Source organism: Amaranthus tricolor, chromosome 2 (assembly GCF_026212465.1).
Source record: "Amaranthus tricolor cultivar Red isolate AtriRed21 chromosome 2, ASM2621246v1, whole genome shotgun sequence".
Classification (NCBI taxonomy): domain Eukaryota; kingdom Viridiplantae; phylum Streptophyta; class Magnoliopsida; order Caryophyllales; family Amaranthaceae; genus Amaranthus; species Amaranthus tricolor.
In genome coordinates this window covers 36,673,823-36,701,805 of record NC_080048.1, presented here as the reverse complement: position 1 = coordinate 36,701,805, position 27,983 = coordinate 36,673,823, and the positions used below count along the sequence as shown (strand labels likewise).

The 27,983-nt window shown below is 31.5% G+C and overlaps 2 protein-coding genes across 4 annotated transcripts; both read left to right on the top strand.

Annotated features, from left to right (window-relative positions):
• Positions 1-871: 871 nt before the first annotated feature.
• Positions 872-11,275, top strand: LOC130805570 (probable protein phosphatase 2C 52). 3 transcript variants are annotated; one of them, XM_057670350.1, is made up of 8 exons: positions 872-1,107; positions 1,288-1,333; positions 2,144-2,183; positions 2,787-3,201; positions 3,302-3,646; positions 3,723-3,840; positions 3,924-4,147; positions 10,621-11,275. In XM_057670350.1, the coding sequence occupies exons 4-8, from the start codon at positions 2,938-2,940 to the stop codon at positions 11,098-11,100; spliced, it is 1,431 nt and encodes a 476-aa protein (XP_057526333.1). In that variant the 5' UTR covers positions 872-1,107; positions 1,288-1,333; positions 2,144-2,183; positions 2,787-2,937; the 3' UTR covers positions 11,101-11,275. The 3 variants fall into 3 exon arrangements, with proteins under 3 accessions (XP_057526333.1, XP_057526332.1, XP_057526334.1); XM_057670349.1 differs by lacking the exon at positions 2,144-2,183; XM_057670351.1 differs by lacking the exon at positions 2,144-2,183 and having other exon boundaries at positions 887-1,107; positions 2,869-3,201.
• An 8,382-nt stretch (positions 11,276-19,657) lies between these two features.
• On the top strand, positions 19,658-22,105 carry LOC130806804 (uncharacterized). The gene is made up of 3 exons (XM_057672006.1): positions 19,658-19,717; positions 20,612-20,910; positions 21,673-22,105. The coding sequence occupies exons 2-3, from the start codon at positions 20,617-20,619 to the stop codon at positions 21,844-21,846; spliced, it is 468 nt and encodes a 155-aa protein (XP_057527989.1). The 5' UTR covers positions 19,658-19,717; positions 20,612-20,616; the 3' UTR covers positions 21,847-22,105.
• Positions 22,106-27,983: the final 5,878 nt, after the last annotated feature.

Sequence of the window (27,983 nt, the reverse complement as noted above, 5' to 3'; positions counted from 1 at the left end):
GGCCGGGTAAATATCGAATCATCGAATATGTTTTGAACTACTCTAATCCAAGTCAAGTTAACATTAGTTCTTGACTATATATAAATATTTCAGCTTATCTTATATGAAATCATTTTACTAGTGAGACAGACCCATATAATTAGTCAATTTCTATAATTGATCACTTTAAAATTATAACTTGTAAGTGATCACTTTAACTCGTTAAATGTACATGGGTAAGCTGTAAGCCCAATGGAAAACATCTCATTATAGAATCGTCTCATTTAAAAATTTGCGTAAAGATTTTGAAAATCTAATTAATTTTAGGGTAATGATATTATAAAAATTAATAAATTCTCCTTATCATTAATAATTTTAACTTTGCAATAAAATTTATTCTAGAAGTTGTAAAACAAATAATATTTTATATAATTATTTTAACTTTATCTCAAGCCCAACCCTCTAAAAATTAATGTCTACTTATTGTATTCTTAATGTCTATTTTACTTACTTTATCTTTAATATTTACTTACCGTATCCTTAATGCTTATTTTCAATACTTTAAATGTCTACTTATATCACTTTTAATGCCTACTTAAAGAGACCGTCTCTCACAAGAATTTGAGAAAATGATATTACATAAATAAAATCACAAATTCTTGTATGAGACAGCTTCACCGTGAGATATGCCTTATACTTGGATTAAATAGCCTAATAATAAAAACTTTTAGCTTATGAACCTTTTGTTTTGAGGTCGTCTTACAATGAGACGGTCTCGTACAACATAGGTTGAAATAAAATATAATATTTTTTCTTCTATACAGCCCATAGCCCATAGCCCATAGGATATATATATATCATTTTCGTTAATTTTATAACATTTTTTCTGATCTGAAATCAATTTCCAATCGGATTAAAGTTTGAAAGGTTTAAGTATCAACACAGTCACACACCTTTCTGGTTTTGCTTTTACAATCAATGCACCATCCTTCAACTTAGAACTACTCCTTTCTTCCTCTTCTTCTCCTTCCCCATTTCCCTCTTTTTCATTCCTGATCTCAACAATTTATTCATGCACAAACCCACTTTTCCTTTCTCCTAATCCATTGCAAATATACCCTTTTTCTGGTAATTACATTTCTCCTCTATATTCGTTCAATTTATTGAATTGCAAAGTTTTTGTCTTTTCAATTTTTGTTAAAAATGGGGGATCTCGCCTTATAGGTGTTTTACTACCTTTAGTCTTCTTTATCTACTGCCGTTTTCCCTTTTATCACTTTAACTATTTACATTTTTTCTCATCTCCAGTTCAATTTTGAATCTACTTCTGGGTTTTCAGTATCCTGCAGTAAAGGTAAGATTTCTGATCAAGCTCGTATTTTTGTAATAAATTATTATCCATCCATTTTCGAATTGTTCAATGTTTTTAGGATAGGGGTTGAAGAACATTACGAGATTTGAGCTATTTATTTTTCCAAGTCTAATTATTTACCTAGATTTTGTTGCTATTGGGACTAATTATAATTTGTTGAATTATAGTACTATAATTTAATGCTATTTATCCACATTTGGGGTGTTGGGATTGCTTCATTTAGGAAGAATAATCATATTTTGTATAAATTTAGCTACTTCCATGAAGAACAAGAGAATGAGGATTAAGGACACTCTTCTGTTTCTAAGGGGTTGTTTAGTTTGGTATGATTAAAGAAAATGTAATGGGAAGGAAATGCATAAAAATAAATAAGAGTAATGTTAAGTGTTACTCCCTCAGTTCCCCTCATCTTGCACTAGGTGCAAAATGGGTTAAATTTAGTAGAAAGGAAAATTGGGTTGGAGATTGAGACAAAATGAATGGTTAAGACGTAGAGAGAGTATAAATTTGTGGATGAGATTAAAACCATTGCCCAAAAGGGTGCAAAATTTCACAAGATAAATTAAAATGGAAAGTCATGCAAAATGAGAGGAAAAAGAGAGTATTATTATTAGTTGTTTGGTATAAGAGACGTAAGCGACTTAGAAGAAAAACAGAGAACCAATGAAAGAGAATTGGTTTCTATTGGTACCTTGTCGTATGCTTTTTTCAAATCAATAATGTGCAAGTATCTTTTTCTATCCCTATAGTTTTCCATCATTTTTCTCATAAGATGAATTGCTTCCATTGTAGATCTTTTTGGCGTAAATCCAAATCGGTTCTCTATATGGAGGTACATTTCCTCATACGCATCTCTATCACTATCTTCCAAAACCTTATAGTATGACTTATGAGTTTTATTCCTTGATAGTTGAAGTAATCTTGGAAATCTCATTTGTTCTTGTAAATGGGTACTAGATTTCTTATTCTTCGACCATTGGACAATTTAGTTGTCCTCCAAATCTTGTTAAAAGGATCGGTTAGCCAAGTTACCCAATAGTCCCTAGGCATTTCGTTACCTCAATAGGTATACCATCTGACTCACTGACTTTCTTAAGCTTCGTTTTCTTGAAAGCCCCTCCACCTCTAATTGTTGTATTATTCTGTAAATCTCTATTTTCATTAACTGGAGTGATTGTTGTGCCCCTATAACATTTCCCTATTCTCCATTAGATAGATATATTCCCTCTATCGGTCGTTGATGTTCTTGTATTGAAATAGAATAAATTATTTGGGTTTTGTCTGTTTTGATTCTGGCATTTGTGATTTGTAATTGCTACGATCATTACAATCCAATGGATCGCAAATTTGACTAAGTTTTAATAGCAATAAGTCATAGTTATGCTATTAATATTACCTAGTTTGACACGTGGCATGTTGTTTCCGTGCTCAACAGTTTGGCTGATTGTGGACTCTCATCTGCTGGATTATCTGTGAAGCTGAAGTTTAAACATTAATTTAATCTACATTCTATTTAGGTGATAAGAGAAGGAATCTTCCCCGCTTGAAACTAATTCAAATGTGTTGATTTTCTTGAGTTTGAGAAAATGGGTGGTTGCAATTCAACGAGTAGTCAAAGCGTTTGCAGTAGTGGGAGCAATGGAGAGACAATGCAATCTTCGTGTTGTTTAGGGATGCAATTGTGTCGTCAGAAGAGGAGTAGAAGAACCTTTTCCGACCCTATTGCAACATTGCAGCATCTTTCATCAATACCTAATCGAATAGTTAGAAATGGGAAGAGCCATAGCTCGTGTATATTCACTCAGCAAGGTCGTAAGGGGATAAATCAAGATTCCATGATAGTTTGGGAAGTGAGTGTCCCCCTTACCTGAATTTTCTTTCTCTTGAGACTTGCTAGTTGCTACGTGGTTCTTCAGTAAATAGCTAACTTCTGAAACATGTGCATTGCAGGATTTTATGGCAGATGATGTGACATTTTGTGGTGTATTTGATGGTCATGGGCCTCACGGACATTTGGTTTCTCGCAGAGTGAGAGATACTTTACCATTGAAAATATTGTCATCACTGAATTCTAGCAAGATAAAGGAAGTTTTGTTAAGTGATACTTGTTGTAATGGAGATCTTCAATCTGATGCTGCAAAAGCCGAGAAAAGTGATTCAGGTGAAGATAATATCAGCTCACTATGGAGGGATATTTTTCTTAAATCCTACAAGGCCACGGATAAAGAGTTGAGATCACATCCTGATTTGGATTGCTTTTGCAGTGGGAGCACGGCGGTTTCTATTGTGAAACAAGTACGTTATGTACATAATCTTTATGTCATTCATACTCTGGATTTTTCCCCCTTAAGTTTTTATTCTGCGGTTGCAGGGTTCAAATCTTTTCATGGGAAGCATTGGGGATTCTCGGGCAATCATGGGGTCTATGGATAGTAATGACAACTTGATAGCAACCCAGTTGACTGTTGATCTGAAACCAGATTTACCGAGTATGTATATGTAAATATATGTAGAGCTTTTACAGTTTAGTGCTCATTACCAAATTTAATTACTTTTCAAAGCTTCATTTCAGGGGAAGCTGAAAGGATTAAACGATGTAAAGGCAGGGTTTTTGCATTGCAAGATGAGCCTGAAGTTTCTAGAGTTTGGCTGCCATTTGATGATGCCCCTGGGTTAGCAATGGCTCGAGCATTTGGTGATTTTTGTCTAAAAGAATATGGGGTTATCTCTGTACCAGAATTTTCACATAGGACTCTGACAGATAAAGATTTGTTCATTGTATTGGCTTCTGATGGGGTAAGCACGGTTTCTCCTTTTATTCGCTGCTGTTTTTTATTTTTATTTTTTATTTTTCTGCTTTTAATCATGAAATATCACCGTTTTAATTTTGATGCTAAATTCATTCATATTTTTCTGAGCTATAGTTGTTAGTAGTGCTTGAAGTTGGTATCTGATCTATGGAAACTGTAAAATTGGTTTGAAATTTGAAGGTACTGCGGTACTGCAAAACTCTTGAGAGTAAATGCAGTCTGGACTTGTCCGACAACCACGCTTAAAAATCTAACGCACTATTGTGGAGTGTTTCACTATAAAATAAGGATTTTGCAAGTGTTTGACAGCGCTACTTTTAGTTTATGATGTAAATTCTAGTTTTTCTTAAATATTTAATACTTGGCTATAATTCTATGTTATTTGCTGGAAGCCATTAAGAGTATGTTTGGATGGAAGTAAATAAAGGGAATGGAAGGGAAGAGAGATTAGGAGGGATGAGGGATCCCTTGTTTGGATAACAAAATGGGAGGGAAGGGATTTGGAGGGAAGAGATTTTGAGGGATTAGATAGATGCTTTTTGTTAAGGTATCAATCTTTCCAAAGTTGGAAAGATTTGAAGCAAAACTCTTATCTCCTTTCTTTTCCCTTCCCTTCTCTTCCAAACAAACAAGAGTTTTCTCCCTTCCATTTCTCTTCCCTTCCTTTACCTTCCCCTTCCTTTCCTTTCTTTTCTCTCCAAAATTGCTATCCAAACATAGTGTAAGGGATAATGAGTGTAGTAAATTTAGATCAAGCAATGAAGCTAATGCCTTTGAAGAGTGGGTTCCTAAATTTCTGGACAGTGAGTAGTTCCTTGAAAGCCATGAATGTATCTTAACATTAAAAGTCAACTAAATTGGGACAGAGGGTAGTTGAACTTAGTTCTTTTGGAAAAATGAAAGGAATAATCCTGATTATGATCGTTTTGCTCAAAATAATCCCAACTAAAAGTTTTCCTGATTAATTCCAATTCTTAACTATGCTTGGCTCTTTTGAAAATGATAGAGCTTTGAGCTCATATTAGTTATTCTATTTATGATTTTCTTTATCCTTGTCTTTTCTAATCCCTTTATTTTGCCTCTTGTTAGCCTCCATTCCAGAGTTGACAACCCACATCTGTCCAACCACCTGCTGCCTGCCGCTATTACTACTTCCAACACCTTTCTTCACTTTAATCCTGCCATTTCTCCACTTTCTCTCATACTCTACCCACTTCAGCTACACATTTTGTACTCTTGATTATTACTCTTTTTCTCTTTGTGTGTGCAAAGGCATCAAATTTACACTACTTGATCACACTTGTGTTTTTTCTATCTCTTACTATATCCTATAGTTAGAGTTTTATGCTATTATCATTTTTAAGGCGTTGTTAATTTGATATAATCATTTCTTTGGGTTAAGATTATAAAATCACTTATACACATTACTCTTAAACAAGATGATTGATCTTAAGCTTTTTGCAAAGGGGATGGAATCTGAATCCCTCCACACTTCCGGCATAAGCCCATGATTCTTACAGAACACTCCATGTTAAGGACAAGTAATAAGGGATCCTCTTATCTCAACCTTGTTGTAGAAAAATAGGCCACTATACTGCCATTTATACGGAGAGAAAACTTGGGAGAAGTGATGCATTCCTTTATGACTTTGATAAATTGGATGGGAAAGTTAAGGACAGTGAGCAGTTTAATGATGAAATCCCAACACACAGTCATAGGTTTTTTGTATATCAATTTTCATGAGAAAACTTGTTGCATTGTTCTTCTTTCCTTAGTATTTGATAAGATCTTGGCATAACAACACATTATGGATGATGTTTCTTCCTTTGACAAAAGCTCCTTAAGTAGGAGATACAAGACTATCTAGCACCAAGGACAATTCTTACGAATGAGTTTAGATTTACATTTGTATATAACATTGTAGCAGGGATTGGCCTATAGTCACTATAATCACTAGGACGAGCAAGGACTTTGGTTTTAGTATAAGTGTGATAGTGGTGGAGTTCCATTCTATCTACCAGTTCTAAAGAATTCATGAGCAGCCTGACATACATCATTACCTACAATGCTCCAAGTGGCTTTATAAACTAGAGAAGCCATCCAGTCCAGGGGATTTGTCATCAGGAATGGACCACAAAACATATTTAAAATCATCATTAGAGAACTATAGGTATAGGAGATCATGTTGTTCTAAGGTCAAGATATGGACTTGGTTAATAATGGTTTGTTGTATGGGTAGAAGTTTGTCAAGAGGTGAACAAAGAAGGTTTTGAAAGAAGGTTAGGAATCTGTTTTGATCAAGAGTTGAACAAAAATGCACAATAGCACGAGTATGATCAAATAAAGCCACATTAGGAAAATTGTTCAACCATGCATGATTACCAAGAACCCTATCAGTTTTGGACATAACACGTTTACTCCCTTGTTTGTTAGACCAAGTGAAGTGTCTACCAGCCAAAGAAAAAGAGTTCATACAGTTCCGCAGAAGGACAATTTCTTGGTCTCTAACATGACTACCATGTCTTTCATCCATATTAGCAATACAATTATAATTTCCCATGACAATCCAAGCATCCTTACATGAACTAGTAATGGAAGAAAGGTCTTTCCATAGACTGGTCTATCATTAAGGGTGTGTTTGAATGGAAGGAAATGAAGGGAAAGGAAGGGGAGAGATTTGAAGAGATAGATCCCTTGTTTAGATAACAATATGGGAGGGAAGAGATTTGAAGGGATTAGATGAATAATTTTTGTTAAAGGTCTCAATACATCCAAAGTTGGAAAGATTTGGAGGGAAAACTCTCATCTTTCTTCCTTTTCCTTCCTTCCCTCCTAATCAACAAAAGTTTCTTTCCTTCTATTTCTGTTCCCTTCCTCCCTTCCCTCCTTCCCCTTCCCTTCTTTCTTTTCTCTCCAAAACTGTTATCTAAACGTAGTGTAAAGGCATAAATGAAAGTACAATAGAAATTTATGTCATAGGAGCGAAAAATCTTTGTATGAATGAGTTGGATACTGCATCGTCTGATATCCTGATGTAATTCATCAGCCTTCCAGCCTATCACAATCTGTCCTCCCTCATGACAAGCAATATTTGAGGTGAAACACCAACACTGATAGACTTTAGAGTAAAGCTTCCAAGGTTGTTCTTCTTTACTCTAGTTTTAAGGAGACCAAAACGACTAACATTGTGAGTATTCAAGAATTTCTTGATTTGTTAGACTATTTAGTCCCCTTGCATTCCATGCCAATATGTTGTTCATTGACATAGAGGGGTAGCACCCCCGCTGCTCAAAACCTCATTATTTACAATAGCACAATTATGTCCATTACCATTATCTGCATTCAGGCATAGAAGTAGGATTGTCCATAATATCTTCCGCAAGATCATAGCTCTTGCCCTTCAAACATTCTGCTACATGTTCCTCATTAATATCACTAACAGCCTCAAATCTGTTCTTTGTCTCGATAGGGATAGAGGGTTTGATAGCCACAACTTCAGCATAGGTTTCTTTCCTTCCAACCTTCTGAAATCCCTCCTTAGCAATACTTGTTTCTTGTTATTTGGTCTCTTGTTAACTGGTTTGGGAAAGGTTTTCTTGGGTTTGGATCCATGGCAATTTTCTGTAGAATGATCAAAAAACTTGCATACATCACAAAATATTGGTTTCCAATCATAGGTCTCTTGGTACACTTCAATCTTGCGTTCAATTTTGAAGACAACATGATAGTTTCCTTTTTAATGTCCAAATCACCGCTTTATTGTTTCACTATAAATGGTTTCTTGTCGAAGTAAAGCCCCTACATGTCCATGGCTTCCTTATGGAAATTATCGATAGAAACCTCACAATGTAAATGCCTTGGCCAATCAATCCTACTTTATCAATTGATGGATCCTTCTATATCCTTCAAACAAATCCGTCTACAATAGAGACAGAAGGATTTGCTCCAAGAATGTAACAAACAACAAAATTCTTCTAGTATTCGATCTCTTCTTGAACATCCTCGAGGTCAATCTGTAGCATCCATTGGATTTCGTTTGGTTTTCCTCCTTGCCTCCATTAGTAATTGAAATCCATTTAGAAAATTGAGTTTTCGGGGATGAAATTTTGTGGGTTTCAGACAAAATCTCCGTGGTACAAGTTTCCTTTTCCCGGGTATTGCTATGATTGAGATTTTCCTTGTTATTGGTGGTAGTACTAATTGATCGTGATCTAGTGCATATTAAACCATTAGGGTTGGATGATTTCTCAAGATTCTCAGAATTAGCGTCAACTTCCCCTTGCCATGGCAGAACAGAGTAGTTCAGGTTAGAGAGAGAGATGTTATTCATTGATTTACAATTTCTGCTGCTTATCAATTATCAAATCTGGTGTAAAGCATGCTAAATGAATATATTTACTATATAATACGAGAAACATATCAAGGAAAGTTATCAATCTAGTTCATGAACTTTTCGAGTATAGCTAGGCATGCTCAGCTTGGTATTCAGACCCAATGCATTGGTGTCTCAAATTGTCACCTATTCTTCTAATGGAACCGGTAGCCTGTCTGAATATGGCAGAAGATGCATTGGTGTCTTGCTTAACACCTATACTCTACGTTGCTAGCTTCGTCATGCTACTCCTGTTCCTTAGTTAAGCTCACAAAGCCAAAGAAACAGAATTCACAGAACTACATCTACCAACCAAACTAGCATTAACCTAGTTTATCATTTTGTCACAAATGATCATCCGGCCCAACCGGTTATTTAGGCATATCACAGGAGAAATCTAAGTAAAGGGACAGCTGTCATGTAATCATTAGTCTTTAGATATTAATTGATGAGGTGTCTTGGGGGGGGGGGGTCTTACGTTTGACTCTTATATAAGACTACTATTGTACATATTATGTTTTTGTCTAGAAAGAAATAAAGGAAGTATTGGGCAGGAGCTTAACAGTGCTCGAAACTGTGTTACCTGTGTTTTTATGTTAATCTTTCTTGTTCTTTCTTAATCACTAATCTCTCTAATTTTTTGATAATCATTGAATAAGCAAATAAAGACAGAAGACAACATCTAATCTGTCACACATTTATTGGCTTAAATGCAATAATTAAATGGAAAAATTACCTAGAATAATCCAACCTTTTTATGATTTTCTTACAATAATCCCACCTATTGATTAACCATGAATAATCTCAACTTTTTAAGTTATTTTGCTAGAGCAAACTCGGGTAACCGGATGACTTGCTACAGCAAATTTTATTTTTTAAAAAAGAATGATAAATTAAATTAAAGTGTCGAAAAAAATGTTAAATTTTTTTTAGAATTTTGTATGAAAATTTTCATAATTTTTCTCTAGCTTTATATTAATTTTCAGTTTACTTTTTTGGTAAATTATTTACTATAGCAGGTTATTCGGTTACTGGAGTTTACTCTAGGCAAAAACCCCTCAAAGTTGGGATTATTCATGATTAATCAATAGATGAAATTATTGTAGGAAAATCATGAAAAGGTTGGATTATTCTTGGTAATTTTTCCTAATTAAATTACCTAATACCTATGATGCAAAAACCACTTGATTGCTTTATACTAAATTGCTACACATGATTATTTGGTGTGAATCATAGTGCAAAAATATTGTAATGGTCATGATCTTGATAAGACACGACGATGCATTAATGAGAGTAATGCGTTTATCGTGATGCCAAATATCGGTCAAAAGCATGAGATAGCCCAAAACACAGTTCTTTTTCAACATTTACAACGCATGAAATATCAGTTCGGTTTTTCTAAAAATCTTTACAATGTTGTCAATGCGATGCCTTGTTTTGCACTATCCAAAAGAGGTTCCAAATTTTCCATTCTTAAAAATTGTATGCACATTTTCCTTAATTACCCTTGGCTATTGTGCGGTTGTGCCCACGTACTATGTTGCAAGTGAAAAAAACCCGGGGGAAGTATTTTTCAAAACTTCGACCGTGTTTCGGTGGAGCAAAGATTGTTTTAATGAGTTAATTGACTTTGTTTAATTTAAGTATTGGTTAGTTTTGTAGTACCTATCTATTCATTCTGCATAATAGAAATCTTGTATATTATAGGGTTAATTCAAGTATGTGGTATTCCTGCACTTATGCATTTTGAATGAACATATCGGAGCTATACAAGTTATTAATATAACATTACATTACCCCAATGTTGCTAAAGTGGCTTCCGCTTAGGCGGGTTATGTGTGGTCGGATGTATTTAACCCTTGATTGCAAACTCAGTTTGCAGAAGTGCACATAATTTAATAAGTCGTTTTAGACTAGTCCATCATAATACAATAATAGTGGTGCCTATTCGTCTGATTTCGGGGGGATAATTTATACTAGTAACTCGATTGCCACCGGCCTTGACATGTTTCGATTTGCTTTAGCTTATCTTATTGATTACCGTGAGTAAAGAAAGTGTATCTAACATTCCTCTCCTCTTCTTAAAGGTTTGGGATGTATTGAGTAACGAGGAAGTGGTAGAAATAATATCGACTTCTCCATCCCGAGCATCAGCTGCACGGGTATTGGTCGAATCAGCAGCCCGTGAATGGAAGCTCAAATACCCGACCTCAAAGATGGACGACTGTGCGGTTGTTTGTCTATTCTTGGATGGAAAAATGGATTCAGAATCAGATTACGACGAGCAATGCTTCTCTTCTGTCACAATCCAAAGCAACCATTCTGGTGGGCCAATGGAATCCGAGGATGGTCAGCATTCGGAGCCATCGTTCCAGAGAAACATCACTGTTAGAGCAACAGAAGAAAACGACTCATTCCGAAGATTGCCAGTGGAAGTACTAACTGTAGGATCTGTACTGGCTGAGGACGAGAATTGGTCGGGTTTAGAAGGAGTTACCCGCGTTAATTCACTTGTTCAGCTGCCTAGGTTCTCCGAAGAAAGGCAGAATTCTGGATCCGTTTCTTAACGATTTGAATTATTTGATTGAGTTTGGCTTCCCATTGTTTCGGGTTCGAAAGGTCGTATAGAATGCAGAAGTACTTTCCTTGATGAAATTGTTGGTTACATTAGGTTTTTTGCCGGTTTATGTTATTATGATATGTAAAGGATAAAATAGATAAAAGTGCCATCTTTATTTTCTATCTCCTCCAATCAGTAAAAACTAAGTCAAATTTTATCGGTAAAATTGGATAAAATGAAGAAATGTTGTTTTTCTCTCCTACGATCAGTAAATTAAATTGGGTTAAATTTTATCAAAATTATAGATGTCAAAAGAAAATATTAGTTCAATTAGGGTTGAAAGAGTTCAATTGAAACATTGGTGGTGCTTTTGCAAGTCTTCTAATTGTATGTATGAAACTTTCACAATAAAACACGTAGCTTTTACTCGGAAGTTCATTTAGTTTAGGAGTTGTCTGACAATAGTTTTTTAAATTAGCATGTTTGAGCAACTATAACTATAACTGTTTATTTTTTGTTAGTTTTTAAGTTATTTGGAAAAAAATAACTATTATAGGAGACGTTCGGTAATATTTGATATTGGATGTTGAATGTTTATCAGAAGAAAAGTGAGCCAATAAGCAAAAAGCTAATAAAGCTAGCCTTTTTATTTTGATTTTTAAACCAGTTGAAAAATTTATTTAAAAGTCATTTTTACTTTTAATCGATGAATAAGACAAAAATTTAAGACGAAGTAAAAATTACTCAATTATCAAACAACCATCTATCTATTGTACTCCATCTAGCTTGACTAAAAAATTGGATAATTGAGAATAATTCTAAAAAGATAAATTAATTATACGAATAGATTAGTGGCATTAGATGCCAAATAAAGCTTCCATGACGAGAGGTAGATGTAGAGGCCTTGGTTTGATAAAATATGTGCATTGATACCAAAACGTGTATAATTAATACTTTTATATTAGTCTATTCTATAACTAATACAAAAATAAAAAACACACTTGACATCATCACCTTTTAAAATTGCTTACGTGTCATTTTCTTATTAAAAATTTTCCCTCTAAAATTTAATAATGATGTCATTGTAATTATAATTATCTTTGACTTACTATTTTCTTATTTTAAGTATGTTATTATTCTTATTAATTGTTCTTTTACTTTTTAGATCAAACCGCATTTTATGTATTAGAAAACTATATATTATATTTTTTTTTATTTCAATTATTTATTAATTCTAATATGATTTAGGTTGTGACTATCTTTATATAAGTCACTTATATTTTTTATGAGAAAAAATTATCTATGTCGTTTAAACTAATAAAATAATTTTACATATTTTATATACATAGTGTAAACAACTGTTCAGAGTGAAACGAAATCTAACTATAATATACAATTTATTTTTTAAATTTTAATTTCTTAATTTATACAAATATGTCAAAAAATTTAATAAAGTCGTGCGATTTAATTACTTTAATATACTATGGCCAATATTCCATTTATCAGCACTTTTCCTTTACAATATATATTATTATACAATTGACAAATCTAATCAATAAGAATTACATATGAGAACACATGTACATATTAATAAATAAATTAATAAGTTTTAAAAATAATTTTTATAATAAACTAAAGTCAATTAGAACAATCATTAATATTTTTAAAATTCCATTCTTTCTAATATAATTCTATTTCAACTGTGAGTAATCACATATAGATCATTCCAACAAAGATTATAATCGCTGATTTTTGTTTTGTCTTTTTCTTTTGTGCAAAAATCTTTTTTCAGTTGGACGGTCATTGCAATGTAATTAAATTATACTCAGTAAAATTATGATAATTGACAAAGCTTTAAAAAACTATCATTTGTTATTTTACAATATTTTTAATAATGATTATGATGAAAAATATTCACACACAAACCATATTTTTACTTTTTAAAAAAATTTGGAATTGGGTACTAACAAATATTCCATCTTGTGATCTTGACTAATGTGAATCTTTATAAAAAAAAAGGGATATTATCAATGGTACCCTTATATTATAGCAATTTATCAATGGTACCCACGTTAATTCCAATGGTACCCCCAACTATATGCTAATTACAACCGTGACACTATTGTACTTTTTTCCGTTAAATGCCCGTTAAATCTCGAATTTGACCTAACCATGGTTAGTTTCTTCTTCTTCCCTTTTCCCTTTCCCTTTCCTCTTCCTGCTCTCCTTCCATGGTTGCTTCATCTCAGATGGGATTTCACCATAAAATGAGTTGTTCAAGAGCTTGAGAATGGCAAGATTACTCAATTTACCAATCCAAGATGGTTTAACTGCACTCAATTTGTTGCTCGACAACGAAATCCAGTTCATCAAATTGAAAGTAAGAACATTAGGCATCATATCCCAACATTCAACAACACTTTCATAAAAGTTCAAGGCCTTCTCAAACTGACCCACTTGAACAATAACATTCAAAATCGAGTTAAACGATCGAATAGTCGGTTTACAATTGAATTCATCATCCATTCGATTAAACAAGTCAATGGCTTTCTCATGCAAAAAATGTTTTACCATAAACTTTAAACACTAAAATGAAATCTTTTTCTCTAAAAACTCTACATTCACATTTCTTTCTATCAAAATTCCTCTCCAATGACTTAAAATCACCATAATTTGCATAAGTATCAATGCGAGAATAAAAGGTGGAATCACCCAATTAGTAAGAACCCATTTTCTTGGATGAATTGAAAATATCCACCAAGATGAACAGAAAGAGTAATTCACCAACTTACTTGAAATAGTAAACAATATGGTATTGGGGTTCTTTGAGATGAAACCAGTAATGGGCATTACTAGAAAAATTCTATCTTTGAAATCCAACACCTTTTTACCCTTTTCGTTTATTGGGAAGAAGTTTGTTCGCTCTTTTCTACATATTCGAGTTGATCATTGTCGGGCTTGAGATGAAGCAGCCATAGAAGGAGAGCAGGAAGAGAAAAGGGAAAAGGGAAGAAGAAGAAACTAACCATGGTTAGGTCAAATTCGAGATTTAACGGGCATTTAACGGAAAAAAGTACAATAGTGTCACGATTGTAATTAGCATATAATTGGGGATACTTTTGGAATTAACGTGGGTACCATTGATAAATTGCTATAATACAGGGGTACCATTGATAATATCCCTAAAAGAAATAAAATGGACAAATAGTGGGGCTAGATGCCAAATCAAAGTCTCCCACCACTTACCTAAAGAATCCATGAAGAGGTTAGAGCAGAGTTGTTCCTGACCCTATTTGTATATGGCCCAGATTTACAAAGAGACTAAATATTCCAATCCAACAATATTTTCATATAGGATAAATATTACATGTAAAATTGTAACTTTACTTTTATCAAACACTCATTAAAAACGGAAATCGACTTTTCATAAAAAGAATTCATTTCTTTAATTTTACGTAGAGTCTATAGTCTATATACATAAAAAAAAAAAAACTTGGCGAGAGGGCCTTAGTTTGATAAAAATATGTGTATTGATTTGACGCCATTTAAGTAACGCTTTTCCATCAAAAACATCTATTTTGTACGTTGAGGTCTCACATATTTTAAGTCTAATAGGTCATCTTTAAATAATATTACTAAAAAAATATTTATATATTTTGATTTTTAATGGCAAAAACTAAAAAAAAAATTCAAAAAATTTTGAGGTTGTTTTTGATAAAAGATTTTATTTTTAATTCTTTTTACTGTTTTGAATTGATTTTTCTTACTAAAACCCTATTAATGCTTAGTGCTTACCATACCTTGATATATAACATCTAACTCACAATTATTTTTACTCCATTATTTAAATTCTAATTCTGTTTACTAGTTGAGGAACTTAAGCTCGTCATATCATAGATGATAATATTTTTAAAACAAATAACATTGAAATGGTTAATTTATAATGTAGAATGTATTCTGTGATTAATTTATTTATTAAATTCACTCACTAACTATCGACGATTGTAGATCCATCGGTGATCAAATTAGGAGAAAATTTTCCAAATCCTTAAACATCGCCACCCTTTTTATTTTACGCCATCCCCCTAATGAAATTACGAATTTTGCCCCTGGACTTTAAAAAAACTAAGAAATTCAATCCGCAAAAAATTAATCGAGGTAATCTTTTTCGAATCGCATTATTTTAAATTTTAAAATTTTTTAAAAAAAGGGGGAGTCGCAGGAAAATCGCGAGCTAATCGCTATCCAGCCGCGGTTTTCCAGCGACTGAACTGCGGTTGGCTTGCGGTTTTCCTGCGACTCCCTTTTTTTTTTCCGTTTTTTTATGAATAGTTATTATTAATTTTATCTATATTATTATTATTATTATTATTATTATTATTGTGATTGTTATTATTATTATCATTATATTTTTATTTTTTTTAATTATTAATTTATTTTTTTAAATATGTTTATTATAATAATAATAATAATAATAAAATAATAATAATAATAATAATAATAATAATAATAATAATAATAATAATAATAATAATAATAATAATAATAATTATTATTATTATTATTATTATTATTATTATTATTATTATTATTATTAACTTTTTTATATTCTTTTGAATATTATTTTTATTATTTTTGTTGGTGATGTTGTTGTCGTTGTTGTTGTTATTGTTATTGTTAGTAAATTTTCCTTTAATTTTATTTTTAAATATTGTTTTTGTTATTAGTGTTATGATTATTATTATTGTTTGTGTTATTATTGTTATGATTATTATTAATGTTATTATTTTTGTTAATATTGTTATTATTATTATGATTATTGCCAATTTAGAAAAATAATTACAACAATAATAATAATAATAATAATAATAATAATAATAATAATAATAATAATAATAATAATAATAAATATGTTGTAACATTATATTTGTTGATAATGATTAGTTAAATATTGTTGTTGCTAATTAATTATTGTCTTTTGTTCATGTGGTTAATTTAACGTAACGTTTGATTATATTTATTTATTAATAATAGTTAATTAAATTATCATAAATTGTAGTAAATGGCTGGTAATCAAGGAAAAGAAAAGGGTTTTTTTAGACACTTGTTGAGCGGTAATAGTTCTAGGCCTACCCTGGACCCTCATGAGAGGGGGGTAACGGGTTCTGCTAGGAGGGCTAGGCAGGAAGAGGCTGCCAGACACAGTGAGGCCCAACGGTCAAGTACGTTGAACCAAGTGCATACTCGTTTTGATGACCAGGCTAGCAGCCTTCAGAGTAATTGGGGGGTTTCTAGTGATGATGATGATGCTGATAATAATAATGATGATGATGATGATGATGATGATAATAATAATAATAATAATAATAATAATAATAATAATAATAATAATAACACTAATAAAAAAAATACAAATAATAATAATAATATAATAGTAATAATAATATATAATAATTTAAATAATAATGTAAAAAAATAAATAAATAAATCGCAAAAAATGGGCGACTAGACCACGGTTCAGTTGCAAAAACGTGCGACTGGACCATGGTTCAGTCGCACAAAACGTGCGACTGAACTGTGGTCCAGTTGCACGTTTTGTGCGACTGAACCATGGTCCAGTCGCAAGTTTTGTGCGAGCCCAGTTTTTGCGATTTTTTTATTTTTTTTTTAAAAAATTCACACCGATTCAAATCGATTAAAGTACGTACCGGATCCGATTCATAGTCGCTTTCGTTAGCCATAGTTCGATTCCAACTAACAGCTTGTTTAAAATCGAAGAACGTTTTTAGAGAGTTTTTAGAGAGATAGTACCGTGTTTGAATTCATATATCATACAAGGACGCCTCTGAAAATTCAATATATATAGGGTCGCGATAAAAATGTTCGGGATTAAAGTGATAATAGTGTTATTAAGTGCGATTTACATTTGTTAGGCAAGTTTGAAGTCCAGTGGCAAATTCGTAATTTCATTGGGGGGTGGCGATTAAAGGAAAAGGGTGGCGATGTTTAATAACACCCAAAATTTTTATTGATGACTTGCTCGTTGCTAGCGTCCAAATTAGCGAGGACTACACTCGTCACAACACCTTTACCAACCAACCAATTAACGACCAATTAGAGGAAAAATGTTGGTCGCAACACCACTTACATCGACCATGATCAATCTCTTGCTTTCTTAATGACCAAACTGGTGACCAAATTTGCCATCAAATCTCTATATTTTGGCAAGCATGATATAAATGGTTCAAAATATTCGACAAATTACAACTACATTACAAGAATTCTCCTCTTTTATTACTCGAATGTTCCGTTTAGTTATTGGTACTAAATGGAATGATTTAAAGTGTAAATTTTTATGATATGTATTATGTCATTTCCATAGTGATGAAACTTTAATCATATTCGAGTCTGTAGGAGAGCAAAGGTATTTAATTTTTAAATTTTTAATTCCATTGATTTACAATCGAAACCGCTATCTCAGATAGCGGTTTTCTCTTGTACACAAACCGTTACCTGAGTTAGCGGTTTGCAATTGAAATTTTTTGTTTTTAAATATTATACTACGTAGACGATATGGTGGAAAATATATTTCTCTGTTATATAAAGTGAGAATCATTTTACAAAAAACCAATATTTTAAAAATAGACTCGATAAATTCAAACATTATTTGAAATTAGCTAGAACAAAGTGAAAGATAAAAAAATTATGTGTATGTTAAGCAAAAATATAAGGATCCTTGATCCTACATAACTTAAGAATTTAGACAAAGATTCAGCCGTTAAATTTTTTTAGATTCTATGAAAATGATTTTGATTTAAGTTTAATAAAAAATTTATCATATAAATCTAAATTTTATGATTCAATTCAAATCGGATGTATGGCCCTCTTCATTCTCTATCTCATTTATATATTTCACTTAAAATTGACCATTTAGAATAGTTTTCCTTAATAATATTTTTGGTCTATACTTTCAAAAAGCTATGAATTAATATCAAGGGAGAAATAAAAATATACAAAAAAAAATTATAAAACATTGTTTATTATATATTTTCTTATTATTTTGAAGTCTGAAACGCAATTAAAATAAAATAAAAATATTGTAGTTAATTAATATTTAAAACTCTTTAATTTGACGTCCATTTAAATTGAAACCTTACACATATATGTAGGACACTAGGACAACATGAATTAGATATAATTTTTTTTTAGGTATAAAATTAATATATTTCTTGACGCCGTATATACTTTATCAATAATTATTACTAAAAATTAAAAAACATAATGTTAAACTCTCACATGAAAAAACTTAAAAATTCAAATAAATGAATAAAACTTATTAAAGGGATACAATTAGAAAATGAAATTTTATTCTAATATAAATGAAAAAGAAATTAAGAAGATTATTATGAACTTTTAGTTGGTGATAGAAAATTAGGATCTGACAGAATATATGAGAGCGAAGTGGATCGGACCACCCCTGTTACATACTTTATTCTTGTCCACTACGTATATGAAAACCAGCAACTACCCCGATTTATTTTGTGAAAAATTATGGTGAATAATACATATTTTCATTAAAGTTCTCTTAATAATACATATATAGTGTGTTAAAGAGATCACTTATAATTTTAAAGTGATCAATTAGAGAAAATAGAATAGGCTCGTCTCAAGATAAGACGATCTTATATCAGACGAACTGATATTATCAACTTACAGATATTTTCTAAAATAATATGAACTTTTGTTTAACCATTAAAAAAATTGATTTTGTTATGATAAAAAATTCTCCTAAGTTGGTATATTATTCATGATTAATCAAAAGTTAATTCTATTATTGTATAGAAATCAGTAAAAATTTATATAGGTAATTTTTCATTTTACTTTAACTCAAGAGAATAACTATAAATATTGAAAAATGAAAGATAACTATAAATATTGAAAAATGAAAGCATATTATTAATTTATTATTATTAAAGTTGAATATAAATTATTTACATCTAGTCTATTTTATTTTGGAAAAATTATCGTAAATAATACATATTTTTTGTTAATTTCCTCATAATACTAATTTTTTATTAATTATAAATAGTACACAAATTATTAAATGAGATGGTCTCATGGTGACCTATATATTATATGTAGTGTGTTAAAGTGATCACTTACAATTTCAAGTAATCAAAAAGAGAAATCGACTAATGATATGGGTTCGTTTCATGGTGAGACGATCTATTACAAGACGAGCTGTATTATCAACTTACGGATATTTTTCTAGAATAATATCATTGTTTAATCAAATAACCTACTATAAGCAAAAGTTAATTTTGTTCTGATCAAACACTCCACTAAATTAATCGGTATTATTTATAGTTAATAAAGTTAATTAGTGCTATTATTATATGAATATGAGTAAAAATTATATAGGTAATTTTTTATTTTATTTTAACACAAGAGAATAAATATAAATGTATTGAAAAATAAAAGCATATTATTAATTTATTATTATTAAAGTTGAGTATAAATTAGGAATCGAATATGTAGTTCTATAAATAGCCATGCAAGTAGGTTGCTGCTACTCATCAGTACTCACCAACACATTCTCTTACGTTATAATATATCGATCAAAGGTTTATAGATACTATCCATTCTTTGTCTTTCTTTTCTCATCCCTGCTTTGTTTTGATTAGAAAATAAACCAATTAATTATAATTATATATCCTTATTTATGTTATTTTATTATTATTAAATTCTTGGTCAATTTGAAAACAACCTCATCTTTGTTATCCATAACAAGGATAAGGTTGACAAAAATTTTGATAATATGAAAGTTATACCTTTATATACTCGCTTCAGAGATGTTCGGAGGCGAGGGTTATCTGTTTGACTGTTTTTATTATGGGCAAATTATTAGTTCCTTTTTTAATTAGGTTTTCTTAAGTCCTAGCTTGATTAGGATTTCTAGAGGTCCTATGTAAACCTAATTAATTAACCTGTTGCTTATATTTTGGGGTATTTGGCGATTGGCGGTTGGCTGTTGGCTTTCTTAATTGGCTTGTTTAATCAATTGAAAATGTTAGTTGTTATTGTTGGCTTTTAAGCTAGCTGAAAAAAGTCAGCTGTTTATGGAGATGTTTTGTAAATTAAAGTATTAGCTGTTAATTGTTTATTAGAGAAAAAATGGGCCAACAAGCCAAAATCCAACAAAAAAAGCTAACTGGAGTAGTTTTTTAGTTTGCCTTAAAAGCCAACTTTTCAGCTGTCTTAAAAGTCATTTACCAAATTATTTTTTGGCTGTTTGACCAACCAACAAGCCAAAAGTCAAAAGCCAACCAAAAAACTAATATAAAATCCAAGTACCAAACACTCCTTTGTATTCGATTCTATCCACATATATTAATGATAAAATATGTTCTCTGTGCTCGTAAACTAGCTAACACATGTATTGTTAGTGAATCACGTTAAATTGAGAAATTGACGTGTGATAATATTATCTAATTATTTTTTTGCGTTTGTGATAACAGAAATAATGGCTTCGGTCCAAAATCAAGTGGAGGTACAAGGTACCTTTAAGAATGACACATTTGCAAAGTTAGAGCTAATGCACATGGAAATCTATTCAGGACATTTCGCAGATGGAGGTCCAAATGCAGTACTTGAGCAAGGTGATAAAACTACTTTTAAGCATATTGGTGAGCCTTCTCCTGAAGGCTCTAAGGTCGGAGTGTCCTACCGTGGCCCTAACGATGATCAATGGGTTTTCGCTTGGCATGCCCCTGGACCTTACCCCGTCGAACTACCTGCCATTGAACTAAAGAAGAAGGTACTTTTATTTCTATTTTTTTTTTTAGTTTATTTTATTTGACTTTTTTAATCTCTCGGCCCCGGTTTATGTTATAAGTTTTAACTTGTCTTCTTGCACGAGAACTCTTTAGGCTAAAAGTGTGAATACAACATATTTTATGAATCATTTGAATCCTTTCTGCCATTGTCATATGGTTTTGGGATGCCCGTGTTTTCCGATTATATGTTGGCATTGAGAATAAGTCCAACTAAACTTTACATAATTAATTGGTAATAACATTGATTTTTTTCGTTTGCTATTAAGTCAGTTGTTTAAACCAATCGTCTATGTCAATTGTTATATGGAGGTGTTTGTAATCTATAAAATACTATGGCTGCTGATTGTTTATTAGAAAAAAAATATGTCATAAAGTTAATATTAATGAAAAAACTAATCATAAAACCTTTTAGTTTTGACTTAAAACATTTACTATATAATTTTTTTGCTATTTAATTAATAATAAAAAAAAGAGGGAACCAAAAACTATAGCCAAAAATCCCAAATTGTTTTTGTGCTACTAATATACTTACTATTTGTATTCCAAGTCCAAACATTAAGTATTTTTTTTAGCTACGATCTTATGAGAGACTAATCGATATTCTAATTTTCTTTTCAATTTATTTCAATTAGACAATTTAAATTAATTCATGTATAGAGCGCGTCAAATAATATGACAATCTCACACAACAATTTGTGTTTATTTTTTGTACTTTACTCACCTATTTCAATATGTACTTCCAGGTGTTTGGAAAGCATTTTAGGGCCGGAGAAAGTATTGATTGGAAGAAGATCGAAAAGGAGTTAGATGAGAGCACCACTAGTGAGATCAATACTCCTTACTTCAAGGCTGCACTCACCCCTGCAGGAACCAATGCTAGGCTTGACGTGGGGTTCCTCAACCTTCCTAGGAACTAACTCATTACTGTCTCTAAATTCGTTCTGAAATACTTGTAACTGATTATGACATGTTATAAATTTGTGCGAAAATATATCATTATCAGTTGTAAGTATAACAGAACGAAAGAAGTATCTATCTTATGATTTTAATAATAAGTCAACATCATGACAATGCAAGCATTTATGTTATGAACTAGTAATGTAATGTGATGGAGTTCCACTTATCCATAATGTTCATCTTCATGTGGAACAATGGAATAAATTTTAATTAAATTTAGTTCTCTCTTTTTTTATTTTTTGTTTCTTTCAAATGTTCTACTCGGTATTCATTTTTGGGCATGGTAGGCTGAAGGGGAGAAGAGTAGGGGTTGTACACGGTTCAGTCTGCTCTGATTTGACACAAAAATCAGACTAGACTAAAAATTTTGGTCTGAATTTTTTCAGACTAGACCATCAAAACACCAGATTGAACAGGACTAGAACATTTAAATTCTATCGTGAAAATTAGCACTAGATTGAGTGAAGTGAGAAGAAAAATTGATTTAATTTAGTGAAGAACGTGAGAAGAAAAATTGATTTAATTTAGTGAAGAACGTGAGAAGAAAAATTGATTTAGTGAAGAAAGCGAGAAGAAAAATTGATTCAAGTAGAGAATAATAAAGACAAAAATAATGTTTAATTTCAAGTTTCAACCTAAAATATAATGGGCCGGCAAAGTGGCAGTAATCTATGAAAATTTGAAATGTATAAGACAAATTTTCAACAAAATGAACGAAATAAGATAAGTTTCGACTTATTTCCAAAAGTAAGCGTGTAATTTCCAAACCTGCAATTTGCGGCTGTTCGCAGTTACTAACTACGAACAGGTCAATAAATACAAACTAGTTATTCACAGTTAGTAACTGCGAACAATTGTTTTGACTTTTTTTGAAATGAGAATGAAGGGAGCTGCTGTGCGTATTTGTGGAGATAGCTGTTCGCAGTTAGTAACTGCGAACAAGTCAAAACAGCTGTTCGCAGTTAGTAGTTTGTTTTTTTTTGACATGTTCGCAATTACTAACTGTGAACAGCCCCAAACCACAGGTTTGGGAATTTCACGCTTATTTTGAAAATAAGTTAAAACTTATCTTATTTCGTTCATTTTGTTGTTAATTTGTCTTAATCATTTTAAATTTTCGTAAGCTACTACTTTATATTTAAAGTTGGGCCAATTGCCTAACATCATAAGAAAAATTGAAATCAATAAGATAAATTATCAAAAAAAAAGCACGAAATAAGATAAGTTTGAACTTATTTTCAAAAATACGCGACAGGTTTGGGACTGTTCGCAGTTATTAGTTGCGAACAGGTGAAAAAAGAAAAAGAGTTGTTCGCAGTTTGTAAATACGAACAAGTGTTGACTTTTGTTTGACCCTGTTTGCAGTTACTAACTGCGAACACCATCAACTTCGAACACCATCGAACATAATTACGCCAGCAACTCCCTTCTTTCCCATTTTCCCTAATTTCAAAACCCTAGCATAAACAACTCGACATTTCCCTTACTAAAACCACTATTAGAGTAGCTTAAATCCATCAATTCTTACATTCCTCTTTCAATTTGGCACTTCAAATTTAGTCTGGGATACTCTAGCTTGCACAAAGGTAAACTTTTATGCGTTTTTTTGGGTACATATATATATATATATATATTTATATATATATATATATATATATATATATATATATATATATATATATATATATATATATATATATATATATATATATATATATATGTATGTATGTATGTATACATATATATATATATATATATATATATATATATATATATATATATATATATATATAAATATATATATATATATATATATATATATATATATATATATATATATATATATATATATATATATATATATGTATGTATGTATACATATATATATATATATATATATATATATATATATATATATATATATATATATATATATATATATATATATATATATATATATATATATATATATATATATGTATGTATGTATGTATATATATATATGTATATGTATATACATATATATGAATATACATATATATATGTATATATATGTATATATATATATATATATATATATATATATATATATATATATATATATATATATATATATATATATATATATATATATATATATATATATATATATATATATATATATATATATATATATATATATATATATATATATATATATATATATCGTTTTTTAGGGTTTTGATGAAGTTTGATTATTTTCTCAAATGTAGGTTACTAGTTCTAAAATCAACATTCTTCTAAATCATCCATAATTGTTCAAGGTAATGTTTAATTGTTTTCATAGCTTTATGTTGTTTTTTAAAGTATTGTTGTTGATGAGCATTATAAATTAGTTGAATATGATGTACATTATATATTATTAGAAATTTTGATGTTGTTATTAGAAATATCATTTATGAACTTATTAATTGATTTATTATTTGAATTTTATGTAGAGAGATGGCGTCAGGAGATGGACACCTTTCATTTTCCTCTCGGTGAGGCTACCATCACACTGCTTGATGTAGCCTTAATAACACAGCTTCACATCGAGGGACGTGCCGTGTCTACCAAGGGACGCCAGCTATCAAGCTGGCGTGACATGGCTTGGGAGAGCGCCCTCCAACAGATGTCATTAGGGGGAGCGGTTTTCGGTATAAATGGTTGGTTAAGACCTTCTCACATCTCCCCGAAGGTGCTGATGAGGGCATAATTTCGAGGTACGCCTACCTCTTATATTTGATAGAAGTTGTCTTGTTTGCTGATAAAACAAGCAACCAAGTTCAGCTCCTATATTTGACATTACTTGACGACCCCTAGGAGCGCATCGCCGAGTATAGCTGGGGCTCTGCAGCCCTAGGATACTTGTACAAGAGGCTATGCTCAGCTCCTATATTTGACATTACTTGACGACCCTTGGGAGCTGTCTTCATTTGCATTTAAATGGTTAAGTTGCTGATTACATAATATAATATTACATTAACTAAATATTAATTCCAGGCACAAGGTGCGGCAGCCATGATGCGGTATAGCCACAACGAACCGGTGAGGGAGGTTGCGCAAGGCATGCTCGTCGGCACGCAGTTCCATCACTTCATATCGAAAGTCGTTGCAGAGTCATCACTGGCTACCGCCGATGCGCACGTCTCATTTCCTGCTTATGACTTTCATTTGGAGGAGACAGATCTTTCATACCCCGTTGACGTTGCGGAGACCTCGCAGGCTGGGCCATCCCAACCATCACAGTATCAGTCCCCTCCTCTACCAGAGCGACACACGATCGGCTCTTACTACCATAGGAGGCGTAGGGGACCAATTCAGTTAGATAGGGTAGATGAGGGTGATGAGCGTTATCGTTAGGTTTTTGTGTATTTGGATTGACTATGTATGTATATATATATATATGTGTGTGTGTGTGTGTGTGTGTGTGTGTGTGTGTGTGTGTGTATGTTTATTTAGTTTATCATAATCTCCAAGCTTTGACTTACGAATGCTCGGACTTTTCGCGATGAATCATCCCGCCTGAAACATACATACATTGACTTGTAATAACTTGTGATGATGTCTCTATTGCAATTATATCAAATAAAAACAACTCAATAGTTAGGGAAAGTAGCTAGTAAAAAAAAGTCAAAGAAGTTGTTCGCAGTAACTGCCAACAAGATCAAACAAAAGTCAACACCTGTTTGCAGTTAACAGCTCCTTTGCTTTTTTCATCTGTTCGCAGCAGTTAGTAACTGCGAACAGTTCCAAACCACAGGTTTGGGAATTACACACTTGTTTTTGGAAATAAGTTGAAACTTATCTTATTTCGTGCATTTTTTTGATAATTTATCTTATTGATTTCAATTTTTCACATCATAATGTCCTATATTATTACGGTTAATGGTCTACGGTTCATTGTTTACACCAGATTGAAAAATAATACGATTTTTCGGTCCGATCTGATCTGAAAATTTAAAAACCTAAATCGGACCGAAAACCCTGATTTTAAAAATAAAAAAATAACCATTTAGGCCGTATATTAGACCATTTATACCATAGACCAGACCAAATACTTAAATTACATTTAGGTTCGGTTTGGTTTACAATTTAGGCCAAACTTAAACTATGTTCATCCCGCAAGAAACGACACATCTTCAGTTAAAACTATCTGATTTTCTATTTATCATTGTTACACTAGAAAATTAAACAATTTCTATAGACATCATATTTACAAATTTCATAATCTTCACAAAGGAATAATGTTGCCTTAAAAATGTGATTTTGGGAGTATCTAAGGTATTACATATAACTATGATCTTCCCCTCCTCAAGGCTACCATAATCACCCTTATATGTAGTGTATACTTACTATTAGGGATATGAATAATCCACCACTTTTAAAATTGGATTAAAATAGAAATATCGGAACATTCAAGTTTTTTATGGTGTGAAAATAAAAAAAAATTTTAATTGTTGTGAATGGGCTATGAAAATGTTAAAGAAACAATAATAAAAAGACAAATGGAAAGAAAGTAAGAAAAAAAGAGCACAACAATGGAGAAGACAAAACACACAATATATAAGGTATCTATGGATACCTTCCCTCAAAATAAGTATCTTATTATTAATATAATCAACAATACATTAATGACTCATCTTTCCAATCCTTGAGAACACTCTCTCAAGATAAAGATTGAACCTTTAACTCAATCTCACATATACATGCATAAACAAGGATGAAGACCTCTTATCGTGTGAACCCTAGCTTTCAATCTTGTATATGCCTCTCCCTATATCCTAATGAAATTCTATGACTCCTTATATAGCCCTAGAACATATAAGAATAACCTAGGACAAAAGGGCTTAAAGCCCACAAAAAACCACAACAAAACAGAAAACATTCTGATACGTGAGCTGCACCTCGCTCGGGTCGAGCAGTTCTTGCTTGCCTGGTCGAGCGACTGACCAGAGTACACTACCTACTTGTTGCGGCTTGGCTCGATCGAGCCACTCATGCTCGGACAGTCGAGCAGTCTTCACATTCCACTAATCTTCGTGTCTTGGCTTCATTAAGACACCCCAAATCATCACCATCCATTACTTCATTAATTGACCCAAAACATAAGCTCCCATACTTCTTTGCATTCACATCTTCGTTCTCAAAATGTGCAAGCCAAAGAGTAAGCAATGAGGTGATCGAATTCACCTCCATCAAGATGAGATTTGGAACTTGACTCAACATAGATTAAAAGGACCCTTCAATAACTCTTTTTGTCATAAATTACACCATGATATAGATAGAGGGTTTATGGCGATAATCAATTGATTCATCGACATATATCATAACGTGCAAATACAAACGAATAAATAAGAAGATTCGCAAAACAAAGATTGCTTGGATGTGCATAAGCTTGCTCAAACGAGTCGTAGGCACTAATGTTGTTATTGCTATGTCGTTGTCGTTGTTGTTGTTGTCGATGATGTTGTTATTGCTGTTATTATTGTTGTTTTGGTTTTTGCTATTGTTCTGCTATTGGGCTGCTATTGTTGTTATCTTCATACTTCTTCTATTTATTATACTTGCTACATTTGACTTTTTACGCAATTTAATGTGTCATTTTGATTAATTTTATATTGAAGTATACAACATAAAGTTTAAATTTTCATCTAATAAATGATATGATGAATTATCAACTGTGGTTTATTTTGTTTACATTTCATGTTTAGATTAAGTAGAATTACACAAGCAATAAAATACAAACAGAAAACGCAAGCAATAAAATAAATAGTCTTCTTTGTCTAACTATATTCTCATTTGTTCTATATGCACTATCTAATAATCAATCTTAATTTATTTATTCTTAAAATATAAGTTGAAATAAAGTAATTACATTATTTTAGCGATAAAACATTCATTTGACTCTATATGTTTTTTTTAGTTATTTAATTCAAAATGAAATACTTTCTAATATAAGTCACTTAGTCGTTCATATTTTTTATAAATAAAATACAAATAAACCGTTAAATTTATATACCAGTCTATGTTAATTTATTACTCCCTCTAGTTTTATTTGGTCTTCTCATTTATTTAT